Source organism: Cuculus canorus, chromosome 14 (genome assembly GCF_017976375.1).
Source record: "Cuculus canorus isolate bCucCan1 chromosome 14, bCucCan1.pri, whole genome shotgun sequence".
Taxonomy (NCBI): Eukaryota; Metazoa; Chordata; class Aves; order Cuculiformes; family Cuculidae; genus Cuculus; species Cuculus canorus.
In genome coordinates this window covers 18,292,526-18,312,710 of record NC_071414.1, presented here as the reverse complement: position 1 = coordinate 18,312,710, position 20,185 = coordinate 18,292,526, and the positions used below count along the sequence as shown (strand labels likewise).

General features: G+C 47.3%; 1 protein-coding gene and 1 long non-coding RNA gene across 5 annotated transcripts in view; both read right to left on the bottom strand.

Annotated features, from left to right (window-relative positions):
* FSTL4 (follistatin like 4) overlaps nt 1-7,668 on the bottom strand; it is a 226,343-nt gene extending 218,675 nt beyond the window's left edge. The window contains exons 1-2 of one of the 4 annotated variants that reach the window (XM_054079740.1): nt 7,580-7,668; nt 1,729-1,864 (exon numbers count right to left, since the gene is read on the bottom strand). In XM_054079740.1, coding sequence (XP_053935715.1) covers nt 1,729-1,857 — 129 coding nt within the window. In that variant the 5' untranslated portion in view covers nt 1,858-1,864; nt 7,580-7,668. Of the gene's footprint in view, nt 1-1,728; nt 1,865-3,205; nt 5,462-5,488; nt 6,186-7,579 lie in introns of those variants that run through there. The other 3 variants (XM_054079742.1, XM_054079739.1, XM_054079738.1) reach the window with 3 other exon arrangements.
* A 2,854-nt stretch (nt 7,669-10,522) lies between these two features.
* LOC128853600 (uncharacterized) overlaps nt 10,523-20,185 on the bottom strand; it is an 87,895-nt gene continuing 78,232 nt past the window's right edge. Inside the window, exons 3-5 of the long non-coding RNA XR_008452231.1 lie at nt 18,733-18,820; nt 16,128-16,207; nt 10,523-14,641 (exon numbers count right to left, since the gene is read on the bottom strand). This is a non-coding gene — a long non-coding RNA (uncharacterized LOC128853600). The remainder of the gene's footprint in view (nt 14,642-16,127; nt 16,208-18,732; nt 18,821-20,185) is intronic.

The following is a 20,185-nucleotide window of genomic DNA, read 5'->3' as shown; positions in this document are numbered from 1 at the left end:
TATAAATTCTGCACAAATCAGAACAAATACATTTCTAGCGTAGATCCTTTCACCTCAAGCAAGATCAAGTAATTGGTACAATAACTTCATGGTTTTTAGAGGAAGATCAAATGAATTAATACCTTTCAAGTAGTACAGCACTTCTACAATTTATGTTAAAATAAATCATTTGAGTAATGAATTTAATTCCTCAGAGTAACTTCTTCAAAAAATCAAAGCGAACGTGGCATTAGTGAAGAATGAGAGGTTTTAAATGCAAAAGCATGCAAAAAATCTGCCTTTTTTACGCAAAATAAGTGATCCGAGACAACACAAGATGGTGTTCAACAGAGTGCTACTCAGTATACTACCTGAGTCTCTACATAGCAACAAAATAGCAGTGAAGGTGTATTGGGGAACTGGTTTTCTTCACTTCTACAGAAGATAGGATGAATATCTCAAGGAGAAAGTACACCCGAGACAGAACTCGGACCTGCAGAATCGCCACCTCCACTGAAATGATTTTCAAGTCCTGCTGAGCAGTGAAAAGCACCTTTTTAATCGGCTTAAACTGCTTTATTGAAACAATGCACACTACTGCGGGCACCTATAGGTAGCATGTGACCGGGAGAAATAGGATTCTCCAACTAGAACAGAATCTTGAAGCTTAAATAGATCCAATTGCAGCCTGAATCCATCCAGGGCTCATCACTAGCCTGGCACTGACTAATGTGTCTGCCAGTATGTAAGTGTTCTAGGCAATGGCAGTTAAAAGATACCAGTGTCCTTTTCCCTTGTCTCTCCCACCATCTCCTACGTTCAAGCATTTCAGCAATCATTTAACAAACCTATGATAATCAGGGACTAATAAATAACTAAAATTGTTTCAGCATTCATCTTTTTCTTGTCATGGAAATCACATTTCTGGATTTTTATGGCCTTATTCACATCCATCGGACTCAAAGATGTGAAAATCTGAATCTACCCACATCTGTGGAGCGAATCCACCTGCATGCCCTGCTCCAGAAAGCCACCATCCCTGCTGGGACAGTCTGCACCTGGACACCTCTGAGAACAGGGACCTGCTTAATACACCACACTGCAACGAGATCCAAAGCTGTCACCTTCAGCACTGAAAGCAACTTCAGTTGCTTCTCCAATCTCACGAGCCCAGTGTTACCATCCCGCATTAACATCCCACCTCCCCATGAAGCCAGGCACTAGCCTTGCTGTGGCCACCACGCTTCCTTGGTCCCTTTCCAGTTGCTCTCTGCTTTGCAGGGGTTTGACATCAGGAAATCAGGAGGGAAACACTGTGGGCGGTAACTTTGCTGGGTCTCTCAGAACCAGCTCAGTTTTCCTATTTTAAGCAGCAAAAGGGCTTTTCTCAGGTTTCACCTGAAGGTTCAATGACTCAAATGAAAAGCCAGGATCAAGTTTGCTTATTACCTTTAGTTTCATTGGCCCCAGCAGCCTCAGGACATAGCATACCATAAAGCCTTTGGGGCAAAGACAGCATCTCCACAATGGCCAGATGCACAATTGCACTGCCAGAGCAATGCCACTATATACTTAAAAAGCATAAGAGGTTCTGCTATACCGTTTCTTTGCTGATCTCCTCAGGTGTTTAATACAAATATACACAGATAAGCCATCATTTGTTTTCTGTTTTCACAGCATAGAGAGCCTGAACATAGCACAAAAATAGAAAAAGGAGTTGTAGCTGCAGCAGCAGCTGGTGTACAGTACCTCTTGATGCAACCTTCCTGCATCCGGATACAGCCTTCTGCTCCTGTCCATGTCCATCCATCCCCTCGTGATCGATGAGAAAACCCCAAGGAATACAAGAGATAACCAAAAGCTTCTTGATTTCATCATTTCACGTCTGTTGGAAACAAGATAAGAGTCATAAAACAATCATCTCGCAACAAAATCCAGCTCAGATTCAATAACACGGCAGAAGCTTCAGCTGACAGCACCCTCCACTCAGTACTGACAGAGCTTTGTGCACCCACAGCACATGCAGCAAAACATTGATTTTCCTATTTCGTACTCATCAGTGTACTGGCAATGAATGCTCATGGTGTAGCTGTTTTGTAAAGTATTTACCCCAAAACTACCCTACACAGGACATTCCCGTGTAGTGCCTGCAGAACAGGAGCTCTGGGATTTCTAAGTCTAACGACAGTGGCCAAGAGCAAACCACATCTAAACACAAGATTACGGTATTGCAGAAACCACAGGGTGACCTCATCCCATCTCCAGAACCCTGAGCAGAACAGGGTCACTCAGTCAGGGGCACACACTGGTGCCCTCAGCAGATCTTCAGGAAAGCCCCAGACACCCACGTTTGCTTCCTTGACCACTGCAGGCTTCCAGCAATGCGACAGAAAATACCAATACTCCCCTGAGATTCAGAGGATGATGCTGCCTGGAGCGGATCCAGCCACGGTCACTCCCTGAGGCTCTGACAAAGCTTGCAGGGCAGCCAGCGAGCTGGGGTCTGCCAGCCGACACCCAACAGGCAGGAACAGGGACAATTCATTCTTCCCTCAATGAGGGCACCTGCCCAGATGGTCTCTGAACCCACTAAAACTTGCAAGACCTTAACTAAACTCTGTTGAAGAGCTCTGATGTGTTTCTCCAACCACAATGTAGGTGTGCCCTGTCTGAGGCTGCGATTTCTCATTTTCCTCTGTCCCACATCAGGAGACCAGGAAGATGCAAACAAGGATTTCCACCACAACACCATCCACTTCGAGCACTGGTTCTTGTCTTGTGTGGGTTTTTTTGAATGAATTTGGGAGCAGAACTGATGTAGCTACTCAAAGCGTTGTCAGATGCCATCACATATGTCACATACACGCACAGCCTCACACCGGCCCCCTGGAAATTCAGCCAGGAGAGCCCTGCACTTCATTGGAACTTGTTTGGGAACAGAACACCAGTGTGTCACTACTTTTTACATTAAAAATACCAGCGTAGTCTTCAGGTCTGGTACCACCTCCACAGTAACTGTGGGAAGTTCTGACCTTTCACAGCGGCTGCAGAGGATGCTAACATGGACCCATAATGAAGCATAATGACCACTTAACGAAGCAGGGTTGGCATTTCTATAGCATCCAAGTGACAGGCTGCTGCTTGATCTGAGCAATATCCATTAACAAGGCAAGTTACCTGCTAACGGCAAAATTAAGTCTAGTTGAATTAAGTCACCATGACATACCTGGTCCTGACAGGACTCATTTTACACCGTTGTCATGCCGTGTATTTGCTGCAGGGTATACCCAAGCCTTGGTGCATCACTTAATTCTGGAGCCACGACCATATACACCCACACCAAGCTGGGCTCAGCCATTTCACCTGCCCAAAGACACCAACGATAGGACGAGCACAGCCTATAACCGCCACAAACCACACACCCGGGGAGTTAAAGCATTGCTTTATCTCAGCCCTAATGTAAACACCTTGAATTAAGAGCACTCAGGATGAAATCAAAATTTATTAGGCTTTCTAAATACCAATTAGAAACCTCAGCTGTAATGTTACTGGGGCTACAAATAAACGTTTAATAAACCAAAGTCGCTGTATTGATAAGCGACAAGTACATTGTTGCATTATGAATTGCTCTTTTACAGCAATACTGTTTCTCACATTTTTTTAAGGAGGTGTTTTGTATGCTCAGCTGATGCCATCACAACAAATAGAACTATTTCACTTTGCAGTTCTGGAGACCTCTGACTCATATGCTGCTGGAAATTACAATCTTAGAGCAAAAAGGGGACTAGCTGGTTTCACATATATTCAGTAAATAACTAACTGCTAGAAAACATGATGGTGTTTGGATTAGGATGCTTGTAACACTGATGGAACTGAAAGGGCAGCCTCCACGTCCTAGGAACTCCCGTTGTTTTATATACGGAATTTGTAGAATGTTTTTCTCTAGTCAGTTTAGAAATTACTTATTTTTATTGCATACTGACTGACAGAACACTAATTGCTCTCACTCATAATAAGGGGAGGACACACCAACGTACACTGTATATCTGAGCAGCTTAAATCAAGGAACAAATATGCGCCATAAATAACAAGTGAGAGTTAACTCTGAAATTACAAAGCATTTCCATGTCACCTGGCATCCTAAACCATAGCTCAGCATCACCTTGCCCTGACCTAAGAGAAGGCTCCTTGCAGAATCTGGTCTGCCTTTGCATCAGGCAATACAGCTACCAGGCTGCGGTTTAAAGCTCTCCGAAGTCAACAGAAAAATTCAAACTGATTAGATCCGGACCACCACTGTAAACTCGGACAAGTTTTGCTACTCACTTCCTTTCCTCACCTGAGTGAGGCACAGATTTGCACAACATAAGCCTGTATGGACATCACTGCTCAGATAAATCAAAACTGGCATATGGACATTCTTGCATAAAATAAGTTGTTGTACACAAAAAAAAAATATAAACTAACAACATTTGTAGCTAAACATTAGAAGTCTAAAAGCTGTGGGTGAGGAGGAAGTCGATCAGACACCTGCTTTTAGCAATGCACTTGAGCAAACAGATTTTAACCTACCATGTAATACAGAAACCAGTAGCTGTAATGCAGAAGCTAGAATCAAGGCAGACTGTTTTTATGTAAACAAAGTTGAGCGTCACATCCATTTGCAGCATTGCCTCTGGTTTCAGGGGAATTTCTTCCAAAGCAGTTTTGGCTCTTATGCTACAGAAGATACTACACAAAGCCTAAAAGTTCACCTAAAAGGCTGCGGTCTCTTCCTCTAAGCTGGGAAGGCTGTAATGCCCTCCTTGCAGCTGGCATTTCTCTACCAAGAAACACTACCACAAGCACGGCAGTGCCGTGATATGCACTGTTATCAGAAGAAGCTCCAGTGCAGCAGCTGGTTTGCAGGACCGTGCACCGTGGCCAAGCCTTTGGGAGCAGCTGCAGAACGCCCATCCTGAGCTTGGATGGATGGGTTCGTGCAGACACCAACACACAGAATCCCAGCTTGCAAGAAAACTGGTGCAACCCCTCTGAACAAAGAGGGAAAAGAAGCAAGCAGATGCCAGCCAAAGATAACAGCACGAGTTTTAGAGCTGCTCAAGCAAAAAGAGTCACCTTGAAAAAAGGAAGGGGACTAATCACATCGGCCATTTGAGTGGAGAACAACATAAATTGTTTAAAGCCCTTGTGACATGCAGTATGAGCAGTCAAACAGCTAGACTGCTGCAGAGAACCCACAACGTTTTCCTCCACAACACGGAAGCATTAAGAATCCAAATATGAAGACTGCAATAAGATCAAAGAACTCGCCAAAAGCAGTTGTTGCTTTGTTTCCGGGGCTACTTAAATTGCGGCTTATTTTTTAGCATTGAGAAATTAATAGTTCACAATAGCTTTTAATTTCCAACAAGCTTCTCATTAGAAAGAAAGAAAGAGGTTGAACTTAATTACCTGAGGTCATAACTGTTGCTATAGCAAAAGGAAAGCATTTGGACCAAACCATTACCTCTATATAAATTGGCTCCATTAACACCAGATAAGAATCTGGTCCTCGGTTCCTCTGCCATCAACTGTTCCAATTGCTCCAGCCTTATCTAAACAGCATTTCTATAGCCCGCAAAATAATTTTGATGTCCATAATTTCTTGTTGAGTGCTACAAGTGCTATAAAAATTAAGCTACAAAATTAAGGAGAAAATCCATACTAAGATAACCTTTCAGGGAGACATAACGAAGCCAAAGACAATTTCAGCCAGCTATCTACAGTATCTTAGACAAACACCTAAAGTTCCGATGCATTAAGAACCAAACATCTCATCTGAGAAAAAAAAGCATATGTTATAATATTTCATTCTGGTTTTAAATCCTCCAAAACACTTCAAGGTTTCCCAGACAAAATTTGCGGAACAACAGTCCAGCAGGGATGAGGGACTGCCAGGAAGCTCCTAAGCCTCATAGGCATTTCAGCTTTGTTTTCAAGGCTTCCTCCGTGACACTCAGTATGTTTCAGTCAGCGCTTTGCTCTGAGGTTCTGCTCAGACAAGTGCCACACCATCCCTCCCACCGCTGATCTGGGCACCTAGCAGTCAGCATCACCGCAAAGCCATTTATTTCCACCTCACAGAAGCGCTTTGGACAGCCCAGCATCTCTTAGAGATAAAAACCCCATCGCTCCCTGCTGCACCGCTGGTGCAAACAGAGGCACTGGAGGCTGAACCATAGAATCATTCGGTTGGAAAAGACCTTTCCGATCATCAAGTCCGACCATACCTGTCCACTACTAAACCACATCCCTGAGCAAATCATCTACCTGTCTTTTAAATCCCTCCGTGGATGGGGACTCAACCACCTCTTTGTGCAGCCTGTGCCAAGGCGAGGGGCTCCCGCCCCACGGGAAACAGGGGGGCAGCAGGGGCAGTGGCTTTGGGGGGGAACAGAAGGAGAAGGCGCACAGGGCTGAGGAGAGGCAGCATACACGGCAGAGGGCACAGAGGGCTGAAAGGGAGCGGGGCACAGAGCTGGGGATGGCGGAGACTGAGGGGCAGCAGGAATAGGAGCAGAGGCTGAGAGGGTGTGTGGTGGGGAAGCAGAGCCTGGGGGGACAGAGGCTGTGAGGGGTGTGTGGCAGGGGAGCAGAGCCCGGGGGCAGCAGAAACAGCGGGGTGAGAGCCTGGGGGGCAGCGGGAGGAGCTCGGGCAGGGCCGGGGGGCAGCGGGAGGAGCTCGGGCAGGGCCGGGGGGCAGCGGGAGGAGCTCGGGCAGGGCTGCGGGGCAGCAGACAGACAGACCCGGGGCAGCCCCGACGGGGCGCTCCGCGGGTCCGGCCGCCGGCGCCACGGCGCCGCCCAGGGGCCGCGCGGGGAAGCGCCGTCCCCGCTCCCGATCGCGGCGGGACCCGCGCAGCCCCGAGCCCGACGGGGAACGAGCCACCACCCACCCCCGCGGGCGGCGCTCCCACCTCGCGGTCCCCACGCTCTGGAACGCGGGATGGGGAGGGGGCGACAGCCTCCAGGCGGCTCTCGGTCCCTCTGCCAGAGCCCACCTGTTACCGGCGGCTCGCTCGCCCCCAGCACCCGAGCGCTCGCCCCCCCCCCCCCCCCCCCCCCCCCTTCCCCCGGCACCGCAGCGCTCGCCCCTCAGCCCCGGGCAGAGCCCACCCCGAGCGCCCACCAGCACCACCGCACCCCGAGCGCTGCCCCGCTGACTCTCAGCGCTACCCCCGCACCCCCGAGCGCTCGCCCCGCTAACCCTAAAAGCACTCGGCCCGGACCCCCGAGCGCTCCCCCCCGCACCCCGGAGCCCCACCGCTCGCCCCTCAGCCCGGAGCGCTCGCCGGCCGCCAGCAGCCCCCCGGACCCCCGAGCGCTCACCGCTCAGCCCCGAGCACTGAGCAACCCCCAGCCCGAGCGCTCGCCCCACGCACCCCAAGGGTTCGCCCCGCGAACGCTCGCCAGCCGCAGCCCCACCGCTCGCCTGCAGCCCCCTCAGGGTTCTCAGCTCCCCCCGCCGCTCGCCCCCCGGGAACCCCGAGCGCCCCCCGAGCCCCCACTCCCCGCGCGGGTCTCTCCCCGCGGTGCCCGCCGTGCGGGTCGCGCTCACCTGTGCGGGGCGCGGGGCGGGAGCGGCGCGCGAGTCCGCGGCGGGGCGGGCCCGGCCCTATTTCTGCTCTCGGGGCCGGAGCCGCCTGACGTCAGCGCTGCATTTGCATATTCCACCCAATCGCCGGTACCTGAGCGGGGAGGCGGGGCCGCCCCTTCGGGGCACGGGGGGAGCAGCCGGGCCGCCCCTTCGGGGCGCGGGGGGAGCAGCGGGGCCGCCCCCTCGGGGCGCGGGGGGAGCAGCCGGGCCGCCCCCTCGGGGCGCGGGGGGAGCAGCGGGGCCGCCCCCTCGGGGCGCGGGGGGAGCAGCGGGGCCGCCCCCTCGGGGCGCGGGAGGAGCAGCGGGGCCGCCCCTTCGGGGCACGGAGCTGTAACGGGAGAGCCCGTCGGGGCACGGGGATGGCACAGGGTGTGTGGGGAGGGCCCGTCGGGGGGGTGGAGGGCAGAAGGAGCGACAGCAGGACCGCCCCCTCGGGGCTCGGGGTGGGGGGTGCGCAGGGAGCAGCGCCCGGGAAGGGAGAGCGGGACCGCGGGCACGGGGGATCGGGGCCGCCCCCTCGGGGCACGGGGAAGGGGCGCCCGCCGGGGGCAGAGGGGCTGTCAGTGGCGCCGTGGGCAGGGGGCAGCCATGCCGCCCCCCCGGGGCAGCGGGCGAGGGGGACACAGAGCCCCTTGTTGGAGCACCCCTGTGCGGGGGTGAAGGCGCAGGGCAGAAGCGCGGGGGACCCTGCCGGGGGGGGAGGGGGGGTGTTGTGTGGGGTGCCGGTACCCCCATCTACCCCCCGCAGGGCCGTGCGGGTCCCGGGCTGCTCTGCAGGTGGGTGAGGAGACCTCGGGATGTGTCCGTGAGACGGGGCTGCGCTCGAGGGGCTCCGCAGCTTCCCCGGTGGGACCCCGTCACCCCCCTCAGCTCACGCTGCCGACACAGCGGCTCCGGCTATGAAGTGCCTCCTCTGCTTCCGCAGAGAACGGGTTGGGTTGGAAGGACCTCAAAGCCCATCCAAGGGCAGGGACACCTCCCACTGGATCAGGGGCTGCGAGCCCCATCCAACCTGGCCTGGAACCCCTCCAGGGATGGGGCAGCCACCACTGCTCTGGGCAGCCTGGGCCAGGGCCTCCCCACCGGAACAGCAAAACATTTCTGCCCAAGATCTCATCTCAATCTCCCCTCTTTCAGCTTAAAACTGTTCCCCTCATCCTATCCCTGCACTCCCTGATCCAGAGCCCCTCCCCAGCTCTCCAGGAGCCCCTTTCAGTCCTGGAAGATTGCTCTAAGCTCTCCCAGGACAGAGAGAGACCACATACCCGTGGTTGCCCAGAAAGGCAAACATTGGAATTCATTCATTCTCTTCTTCACAGCCGCATCTGGGTTCAGAAAAAAGAGAAATAAAAATCAGTATAATAATTTCTATTTACTTTTTAATACAGGTTGGACGTTCGCAGGAGAGGACGGTACAGTGGGGCGGCAGAAACAGAGAGGATTTTGAGTGATTGGTTTCAAAGGCATGAACTGGACACATGGCAAAATCGATGTAACGCTTACAATTAGTGATGGAAGGAGATGAGCAGCCTAAAAGACCTGATCAAACATGCCAATTTTATGTGCTTCTTCCTATGGAGAATTTTACAGCTGGATCCCACTGAATTAAATTGGATTTGTCATTGGCGTGAGAAGGACAGGATCTCCTAGTTCAGATGTTTAAAAAGACACAGGCCACTCGTGGAAAATGAGCCTCATCCGGAAGAAATGGAGTTTATTCTCTCCAACCTGTGCACATTGGAAGGGCTCTTGGTTGTTCCAGTTTCCTTCTTTAGGAAGGAAACAATCTGAAATTGCTGATTTAAGGTCTGGATTGAAAAAGAAATCACAAATGTATTAAAACAGAGAGTATCCACCGGGACTTGGGCACAGGAAATACAAAGTAGGGCTTTGCAGATTGTCCTGAAAGAAGAAATGAGTGCATATTAATAGCTGGCCCATAGGTTTAAGGGCTCTGAGACAAATTCGTTATCTTCAGTGAGATCTTTTTTCCTGAGGGAAAAAAAAATGGAAATAATATCAGTGGAGAAAACTCTTCCCCATTTCCTGAAGGGAAGGAAGAAAAGTCTGGCCACTTACTAACATCATTTATTGTACAAAAATATCTCTGTGCTGTCAATTTGAGGCATTTAGCAATCTCTCTGTATCTGTTCAAGACAGACCTGAGCACGGGATGCATTAGTAGACATCTGAAGTTATCGCAGAGCCCGTGTTTATTTGTATCCGGGCACGCTGGAGGATGCCAAGGAGGGAGCCAAGCGCGTTTCTCCACCGCCGACAGCTTGCCCAGCTGACCCCTGCCACTACACATTTGTCGCAGTAGGCACGCTTTGCTCATTTTGCATCCTTGGATGCAGTTTGAAATGCGCAGGCGGGGGCTGCCGTGCCTCTACGTGCCCCCAGCAGCCGAGCGGAAGGGAAGAGCGCAGCGTGGCAGTGCCACCCGCCTGCTGTCACCGCCCCACGCTGGCAGCGCCCTCCCTGACCCCCAGCGCCCAGGAGGGCTGCCCGGTCCCTGCTTCCATCCCCGGAGGATGGATGGTCCCTGACTCCATCCCTCACCCACCTCCTGCCACTGGGAACACTGGTCCCTGCTGGTTCCACACCTATGCCCAAAGCGGAGCCCCTCGCTCTCGAGGGCTGGAGGAGGAGCGTTGGGTGTGCTGGGCAGTTTGGCTCATGCAAAGTGCCCGCGTGCTCCTCCATCACTTCTCGTGGGCCGGAGGTGACCACGTTCCTAATCGAGGGATGCCCACATTTCCCTTTCCCACTGTTGGCACAGACAGGCACTCAACAGTAATTTTTCACGTCTTCTCTTGCACACTTAGCTCCTATGCAATTCTCTGATATTTTAGTTCAAAATCTTTTGATGTTTTCCAACCTTCTGAAAATACTATTAATAAAAAGCATCAACCAGGCACCCCCCTCCTTGCACCTTCAGCCTTCAGCCAGCTCCATCCCCTCCTTTTCAAATGCTTTCAATCTGTCCTGAGACCTTTTAAAAGCCCCGTGGAAGCCTGGCTGCGTCCCAAGGGGTGTTTTGGGGAGCTTTGCTGGCAGGAGGAGGGTGGTCTGCTGTTCACCCACCCGCAAAGACCGGGGGAAGCAGCCAGCTCTGTTCTAGACCTGGAGAAATAGAACTGCTTCCTCCAGAGCAGGTTAGTGATGAAAAACTGATAAATTCCTCACCTTCAGGGCTGGATGAGTTAGAAGCAAAATAATTGTTGCTTTCCTTTGAACTGGGAATTGGAGAGGCCCCAAAACCAGTGATTGGAGTTATGAGGAGAAGAAAAATGGATTATTTTAAAGAGAGACTTGAGAAGGTGAAGATCCCTATGCAGAGAAAAGAGGAAAAAACAAGTTTGCAGTGTTTTAATCTTTTTTTTCTTAAACTACAGGATAACCCATTCACTGAAATAAGAATTAAGCATCCTCCTTTCCACCCCGTTAAAAATAAGAAAATTAAACCCAGAAAACAAGACAGTAAGTAAAAGCCCTCTGGAAGTTCAGAGGAGTTGAAGCTGCAAGTGACAATTTCTTTAATATGCAACGGGCAAATGTGAGGACTGTGAAGAAGGAGAGACCCGCGCCAGTGCTGGTCTCCCGTACTTTGGTGAGAGGAGCAGGAAGTGTGCAACCTGTTGCAGCTTTGACTGATGCGACATCAGGAATTTTATAAGAAATTTTAAACAACAGATTGGCGAGGCAGAGCTCCGTGTCACTGAAGATACGATAGCATTCAAGGGTGACCGCGGCGATTAGTTTAAGGGAAAGAGTTTTGAAGAACAGATGGCCTGCTCTTATTGGGCTTTTTAAAAAATAAAATAAAATAAAATAATAATAAAAACATGAAGCAAACCCACAACAGAGCAATGCAGACAGCCAAGACTCCCTGATTTCTACCAGCAAAGGAATTAACTGGTAACCATCTGAGCCATTTGAAGCATTTCCAAAATCTACTGAGCAATCTTCAGAAGAGGAAGGTAAGGTTTCCTCTTTGAAAATTCAAACTTTGAATGACAGTGAATCAGCCACCCACCCCTCCTTGTCCAGTCCTGCTAGCTAAATGCAGTAATTAAACATGAGTTTTTTTACAAGAACACTGTGTTCATTGGAAACAAGAAGCTGAGGAGGTAATAGGAGAACAAGATGCATGCTCATCACTTTTAGTTATTTGAAGCAAGAGCCTAAATCACCCTTGATTAAAGTAGGAACTCAAAACTAGACTCAACCAAAACTAAAGATATTAAACAAATACAAATGTGACAAGAGTTAAGATTCAATTATTAAGAGTCCACCTTTTAATTGCTCATTAAGATGACAGTGTGTATCTTTGCTTACATATATTTAGCAAAGCCTTTTCACTTTGACAGTGCATAAAATCATCCAAGCCAAATGTATATCTCTTACTTTTTATGTCAACTTTAGAGTTGCCAGTTCTTCATTATCCTCTTGGTCACAAATTAATAAAGAGGAACAAATTTAATAGCAGCCTCAATCCTTTAGAGATCATGTCAGCCTTGTGTATCTGTGCCAGTTCAATTACCATTTATTTCTGCTTAAATTTAATGTGGTCATCTTCATACAAACACACACATATTTAAAGCCTGCTCTCAGGGTACAGCATCAGCACATCGAGGGGCTGCTCTGAAAAGCTGAAATGGAGCTCAGACTTGAACTTTCCTGACTGCATCGCTCCATTTAAGATGCAGCAAATGGAGAGGACCAAGGTCAAGAGCTGCAAACATACCGGGGGTGTTTTGTGCACACCGTTCTACCATTGCATTACCAGCCAGGACGTCTATGGATGAATCTCTGAAGCAGTGGGATGTCCTTTGGGTGGTCTAAACAGATTGAGGCCCAGATCTAGGGAGGTGCTGCCCTTGGTGACCCATTCTTCTCCATCTTCATCACGCTTAGTGAACGATTGCTTTGTCTGGTAGGCGCACACAAGCACCGGATGCTGGATTGCAATGTTTTGTCCCTGCCTTCATAGCTCTAAGCCCAAAATAATAAAAAAAATACATTGTAAAAGATGTTTTGTACCAATGGAAATACTAAATGTGGAAACAGTGGTTTGATTCATTTCACAGCTGTAGTCTTTTTTGATTTGTTCATAATTTTCTACACTACTGCTTCCAATTTGATACTGTCTGGGCCTCGGTTGACAATGAGAATGAGATAACAGATGATGAGCTCAAAATACCGAACACAATCATACTCGCCCTACGTGTACCCACAATCAATATGTCACTTTGAGGAAGGAACCATCAGCCACTGGGCAAAATTTGGAATACAAAATGTCACAGGAACTCAAGGCACATTTCTTATTTCTTAGGAGTTGTCAGAGCAGCTGGCTTGTTGCTGTGGAGGGGACATGGCAGAGCCTTCAAATAAATAGCCCAAGATACCTGAATAAATATTGACGTGGTAACTTTCAGCAGCTCCCTCCATCTCCATTGCCCTGGGAAACCAAACACGCAAGGCTAACGGCAGCAGCAGTGTGAGCAGGTTCCACAGCCATTGACCAAACTTATGGCTTTGGAAATGGCCCGTTTTCCTCAATTTACCCATCTCTGAATATTTTGTTGGTCTCTTCTCCCAGATGCACAGTAGAGATCATCAAAGACAGCAGGCGGAGTTTATCTGAAGCCAAGAAAGCACTTTGATCCACAGGCATGGTGAATAAGGTGTTTAGATTTCTTTCCTTGGCTATTCATACGTACAGTCGAGTCCTAGGAGAGTTCTGGTGCACACTATGGAGCACATGGAGATCTTTCAAGCTTGTTTTTTAAAGTGAGGAGCTTCAAGCAGAGCGGTTACCATGCAAACTGTATAGCAGAGAAGTAGGAGTTGGTCAGAAGTACAGGACTCCTAACCCACGTCACCCAAACTCCTCGTGTCAGAGACAAAGAGGTGGATGGATGGAACAGGCAAAGATGAAAGAATATTCACCAAAGCAGAAGAAAAACCAGCAAGGAATGTTTGCTTGCCTCATCTGAGACATCTAAAAAGTTTTCTAAAGCATTTTTATATTTCATCTCATCACTTAATAGGTTTGACTTTCCGCCTGCGCATGTCTGTGCTGTATATCAAGTTCAAGAAATACATATGAGCAAGGGGTGAATTGGCTCCAGACTCCTTAAAGTGCCTCTGCAGACAGATGGCCAGAGAGCAGGCAGGAGGGGGACTGCGAGCAAGGAGGACGTTTTCTTCAAGTAAAATTAAGGAATGTAAATGGCACCATCAGTGCTAAGAAAGACAAACCTCTACGAAGCATTACCCAGGCTCAGCTCAAACAGCAATTAAATGATTTAGAACAAGGCAGTGATCATTTACAATTTTTAAAGGTGAAAGGTGTGATTTTGGTAATACCTTAAAATTAAAAGGCCAGCCACTCCATCTTTGAAATGATGGTTTCTCTCTTGGAAGACTTATCTCGTTGTCAGTCCATTAGCAGCCAGCCAGAACCCATCCATACAAAAATAATTGGCTATTGATATACAGTAATACTGAAAAGTTATTCTTATTTTTGTTCATTGCTACACAAAGATGTCCTCTCTAGCCCACGCTTTCAATCATTATAAATGCTACCGTAAAAAACTAAAAACACTTTTCTGAGATAGATTAAGATCTACTTCACAAATAAATATGTTTTATCACTAAGAGAAGAGGCAAACGTCACTGGTACTGAGTGCTTTATACACAGTAGAAACCACTTTGCTGGAATTTTACCCTCGTGGTAAATTAATGTCACTGCTCTGCACAGTCCCCTCCACACGAGCAGGCTCCAGCGCAGCGTTTATACCTGCTGGACATATGTGAAGGATTGTCTCTGGACCACAACACCAGCTCCTTCTTTCCTCTTGTCAGTAGCACGCTGGAACACAGTAAAAAAGATGGTTTACTGGCGAGGGGCAGGGGCTCTCCGCAGAGACTGAGGTCCTGTCTTCTCCCTTTGCCCAGAAAAGGGTTGCATCCTGCGCGCTGCCGCAGTGCCTGGGTCTCAAAGGATCCATCAGCCTGGGAACAACAAAACCCAACAGCACCGTAAAATGTTATTTGTGCACAGGCTGGGAAGTTTGCACTGAGGCTGTTAGAGCTGCGACGAGCCGGTGGCAGATGCTGCACTTGCCAGCTAAGCACCCCTCAAGAATAGCTAATAAAACCAGAGGACGTTAGGCTTCCTAATGTTGTATTTTAAAGATAAAGAGTCTCTGGTTTTTACTTTCTTGCAGACAGCTATTTGGCTGCACTGTAATGCAACCTCGACCCGAGCTGAAACAATGGGTTATAAAACGCCAGCTGGGATGATATGCAGAATGGAGAAAGTGGGGAAATAATTGAGCTTCTCAGAGAATTTTGGGGACCATCGTTTGAGCCATTAGTTGAAATTTCTCATGCTTAATTCTCAAACACTCACCACTGAGAACGCAAGGGGTTGAATCTGTCATGGGGCCCCGCGTAGTCACTGATTTTTGGTTGTTTTTTCTTATTTATGGCCATTCACTTGTAACAGTTGTAAAATGTTTTAAGGAGTAAAAAAAAACTTTACATTTTTTCAGCTGGAATTATTTTGCTTTCTATATTTTTTTTTGTGTTTGGCCAAATTTCTACTGTAACTCTTTCAAACAGAGTTTTGGTTGCTTTTGTGGTGCTATTAAAAGCACAGCACTCTTAGTAGCTCCTATACTGACTCTGTTATCCTTTTAGAAAGTCTCTCCAACAGTAAAAGAAAATGCATTTTTTCTCTTGTCTCTTATTGTCCAGAATTACTCTTGGATATTACAGTCGTCAATGTTTAGTATTAAATCATGTCCCTTCCAATTCCTTGTAATCAAATCTTCCACAAAGTCAATAGCAATAACATTTTTATAAGGCATTGTCTCTCTCAACCTATTAGGTGCTTTCAGATCTTTGAATTTTCCATTCTGAAAATATTGGATAGTGACCTGGAAGAAAGCATAAAATCTGTGAAAGTCACATGAGCAACCATGTAATTGTTCACACCAACCCAACTGTTGGGTCAGAGCTATGACTCGCTCAAACAGGTCACTCAATCACATGAGGGGGTTTTTATCTTCTGTTGAAAAAAAAAGCAAAATAAATAAATGAGCTCCCAGCCCCACTGGAACCAATAACAATATTTCTATCGCATTTGATGGGGCCAGATGTTGGCTTTGCAGAGTTATGTGTGGTGTTACACTGGGTACATCTGTGCCACGATGCAAATATACCACTACAACTCACAGGGAGATGCTTAAGCTGGTTTAAAAGAGGCGCTGAAAGCCGCAGCACTGCGGAAGAGAGCAGAGGGCTGCAAAACCCATCCCAGCCCCGGCTCTTTATCTGCGCTATGAACCTGCTTAGAGCTGCGTGGCATCGCGGCCGCAGCTGAAGATGCTGTGCCTCCTGCGTGCACCACCCAAAGCAATAGGTGCTTCACAGCCCGTGGTGAAATACTGACACAGAGACTACTTCTTTCAGCATCCTTTCAATTGAAACCTACCTCTGCATCAGGATAAACTTCAGTTTTGTCTTCTTCTGCCTTTGGGAGGGGCAGAGTCCCAGTGACTGCTGGGGGTTACTCTGGAGCAGGAGGAACCAAAATGGGTCACAGATAAAGTCAAAATGTGACAGGTCACCTGAATTGTATGTAGACAGCTTGCATGGAAGCCAACAGAAGCTTTGTATGAAAGGAAATGGCACAATCACAGCCTCCTTTCACAGCTGTTCACAAACACAGATGGAGAAAATATTACAATAAATGAAAATAAACCCAAATTTCTCTATAGTTACACGGTGCTAATGACACTCACTATGCTGTAACTCCATAAATGAAAGAATAAAAGCTTATCTAAATGAGTTTGTTCAGCCTTAAAAGGAAAAGACTCAGTAAGGGACCTCTCCGCACTTGCAGCTACAGAGAGGGAGGGCAACAAGTTGGACCCAGGTGTTCCCCATGGGCACACAGTGAACATGCACAGCAAAGGGTGCAACGGGATGTTCTGGTTCGATAGAAGTGTTTAACCTTGGGGGCTGTTAAACACTGGAACAGGGGCCCAGAAAGGCTGTGGGATCTCTCCTTTGCGATATTTAAAATATGACTGGACACAGCTCTGTGCAACCTGCTCTAGCAGACCTTGCCTTGGGCGGGAGGTTCGGCTCAGTGACCTCCAGAGGTCCTGTCCACCTGAATTAGTCAACAATTATGTGATTCTATAAATAGCTTTTGATATCAGCCTCTAGAAAAAAGGAGAACCTCTTAATGAATGTAAGCAGCTACTCCCATGATCGGGCAATCAGGCTGGTATATGTATTTTTTAACGCTATTGGAAGTAACGAGTATCCAATTGACTTCTAACCAGAAGAACAAATCAGAGGCTCAGATTCCAAATCAATAGTGAAAACTGATCTAGAAAGTCTTATTTTCTGTCTAGAAGCAGAAATTCTGTTTAAAATTACAGACAGAATATTACAATGAACAGTTGCTGCTGTGATATTAGATAAGGTTAGCACAAGAAAGAAATCTATTATTTCTTCTTCATCCTTACGAATACTCCTGACAAGCTCTAAACTGAGAGCTTTCACCTACACTGGTGTTTGTTCCGTTGTGGTTGTGCACGCTCTGGGTGATGCTGCTCCATGTGGCTGCCGCTGCTTCAGCAAAGATTTCCAGCATATAAATCGAGCATCTTCAAGAGTTTTCTCTCTTGAACATACAGCTCTATTTAGCCTGAGGTTACCTGACTTGGCTTTAAATATTATTACCGCTGCTGTATAATTCTTGAATCCCTCCCTTGCATAACTTATTGACGTGCTCAGTATATACAGCCGCCTTCTGTGGATTTTGGTGATACCAGAGGATCTCTCGAAGTCACAAAGCAGTTTCCCATGAGGTGACCCAGTTCTTCGTTCACTCTCAGCACCAGTCCTGCAGTCAGTGAACATCTGGCAGCTTATAACCAATGAACTAAACCAACTGAAAGTCAAGGTGCACCAGGCGCAACGCAGGCTGTGACACGGTTGTGCTGTCTCCATTTAGTTTGAGCTTTGAGGGAGTGCAGTAACCTCAGCGTCACTGAGACCTCAGCATCACCACCCTCAATTAACTTACTATTTTGTTTCCATTCCAAGGAGCAAAAGCAATGCCAATTTTGAATGTACTTTAATCTGTCTAACTCAATGGTACCGCAAAGCAATAGCAATGATTCAAAAGTGACCACAGGCCGATGAGAGGGTTTCTCCCGAGGGTGGCTTCCATGTCCTTACACACTCAAATGATGCAGCGTGGAAGTAATCTGCAAGCACTTATCACTTGGAAGTATGGGTGACAGAGCTACATCTGTGTAAACCAAAGCCATGAGTTTCATTGATTCTGATGGGCAATTTATTTCTGAGTCTGCAAGGCAAACCCATAGAGACCAGCAGTCAATACCAGGAGAAGGGAATTAGCGCAATAACACACATCTTTTGGGTGAGTGGGCAGGCAGAATAGTTACTACTCCTATTAGCTCAGATTCAGGTGGAGGAGAAAGGAAAAAGTTAGTGTCAACTGTAGGCTCTGTGCATCCTGTTTCTCCTTTTTCTTTGACATGGTTAAAAAAATATGCCTGCCTCTCTCTCTCTCTTCCTTTCTTTCTCATATTGGTGCATTTTAAACAGGGAGAAATAGAGAATGGGGACATGCCTAGTCCCTATTCTCATCTCACCTTCTTCATGTATTGTGTAATTCCCTAACGGCTGGAAACCTGTTCAAGAGACCTCATTGTCAGTGTGGCCAGATCTCGAGGGACAAGACCCACAGCTAATACTGAAGACAATATATTCCCATCTATGAATAATATGAAGAGCTGAATCCTTTTTCCCTTCCTTTTTCTTTTGCCTCGCACATGGCCTTAATAAAGATTTTGCAGTCCTGTCTTTTCATAATCTCATCATTTCTTTAAGTCAGTGAGAGCAAAACAGGGGGAGCTAATCTAAAGCTCTTCCTTTCTTCCCAGAAGAGCAGCTCTTGACATGAAGCTCACATACGTCCAGGGTGAGATTATGAAAAGCACAGCTGGCCTTGAACTATTTTTGAAAACCCAGAGCCTCTGTGCTCTAAAGCCTACCTTGAATCCAGGTCTGAAAATCCCCTTGGAGATGTGCAGTCCCTGTGCCAGCAGCGTTCGATCTCTACATCTCAGGTGATCAAATTACCTGCAGATGGTTTCAAGACATTTGTATCATTCCTGCATCACTGAGAAAGCAAAGAAATAGCCTGAGCAGCACAGCTTGTGTGAGGCTTCGTTTGCGGCACCTGGATTTACTGGTGCTGCTGTGGGGGCAGTTCCTCCAAACTCTTGCAGAGAGCAGGGATGCGAGCGTCGCCTCTCACATTAGCAGAAAGCTTCAAGTCCTTGTGCCTTTTCTATTGAAAATAACAACGATGTGTTCTTTGAGCACATATTGACAGATCATTTTGATCGCTAACTGGTGTTTTTTACTTCTTATTCAGACAAAACTTGCAATTTTTTTTAGTGAAAATGAATAACTAGACCAAGCTTTGGTGCACAGCTGGACTGGTCTAACTGGAGATGCACGTGATTCAATTTTAAGAAGCGAGTGAAGCCAGCTGCAATAAGGCTGGTGTGCAAAAAGGGAAAGTGGGCAAGAACTACAAAGATACACATGACTAAATTAATCCTTTTCTCACGTTATTTGGAAAGTTACAGATATTTAGAGCGATCATCAAAATTTCATATTGGCCAAGTCCTAAACTTTACTCTCCCATAGGAAAACTTAGAGTCATCCAGGTAGAAGTGATGCTGTGAGACCAGTCCCTGGTCCTGGTAGACAACCAGAAAGTAATAAGATGGGACGACTATAAAAAACCAAAACCTGCTGGTTGAAAATTATTTATCCAAGCAACTTAGTGAGCATTTATAAATAAGAAATACAATAGCACTGACTGGTATTGGCTCAAAAATTAACCACAATTAATAAATTGACCCATCCTACGTACTGTGTTATTTTCCGTGACATTTTCACAAGCTACAAATCTGATAATATAATTAAATGACAAGTTCAATCACTTCTTTATTTCATGTATATGTATAGTATGATATTTTATAGCTGTATTACTGAAAAGACTGTTTACTCACGCTGTATCTTCCCTGGCATAATTCAGCGCTTTGCTTGCCTAAGAAATTACTTGTCTGCATTTTGATTAAAAAAGCAAAACCTCATTGTTCCCGTGGCAAATGAATTCAGTCTTTAAATGAAACTCATTGTCACATCCTTTTCTATGCAGCAAAGGCATTCAGCTCCTGGAATGGTTTTACCCTCTAACACAGCACTTTTGTGTCTGTATCTGATCCAGCCATGATTCATTTTTCTCCCAAAGCTTCATCAATGTTTGGGCTCTGTACTTAGTTCCCAATGAACTGGCTATAACGCAGTAGTTACAGCTCCCTGGAAAATGACACACAGTAACTCTGTCAAGTTTTTTATTAGCTTGGATAGGCCTTTTATTTTAGCAAGGTCTTTTATTACCGTGGATAGCTTTGAACTAGTTCCGAAGTG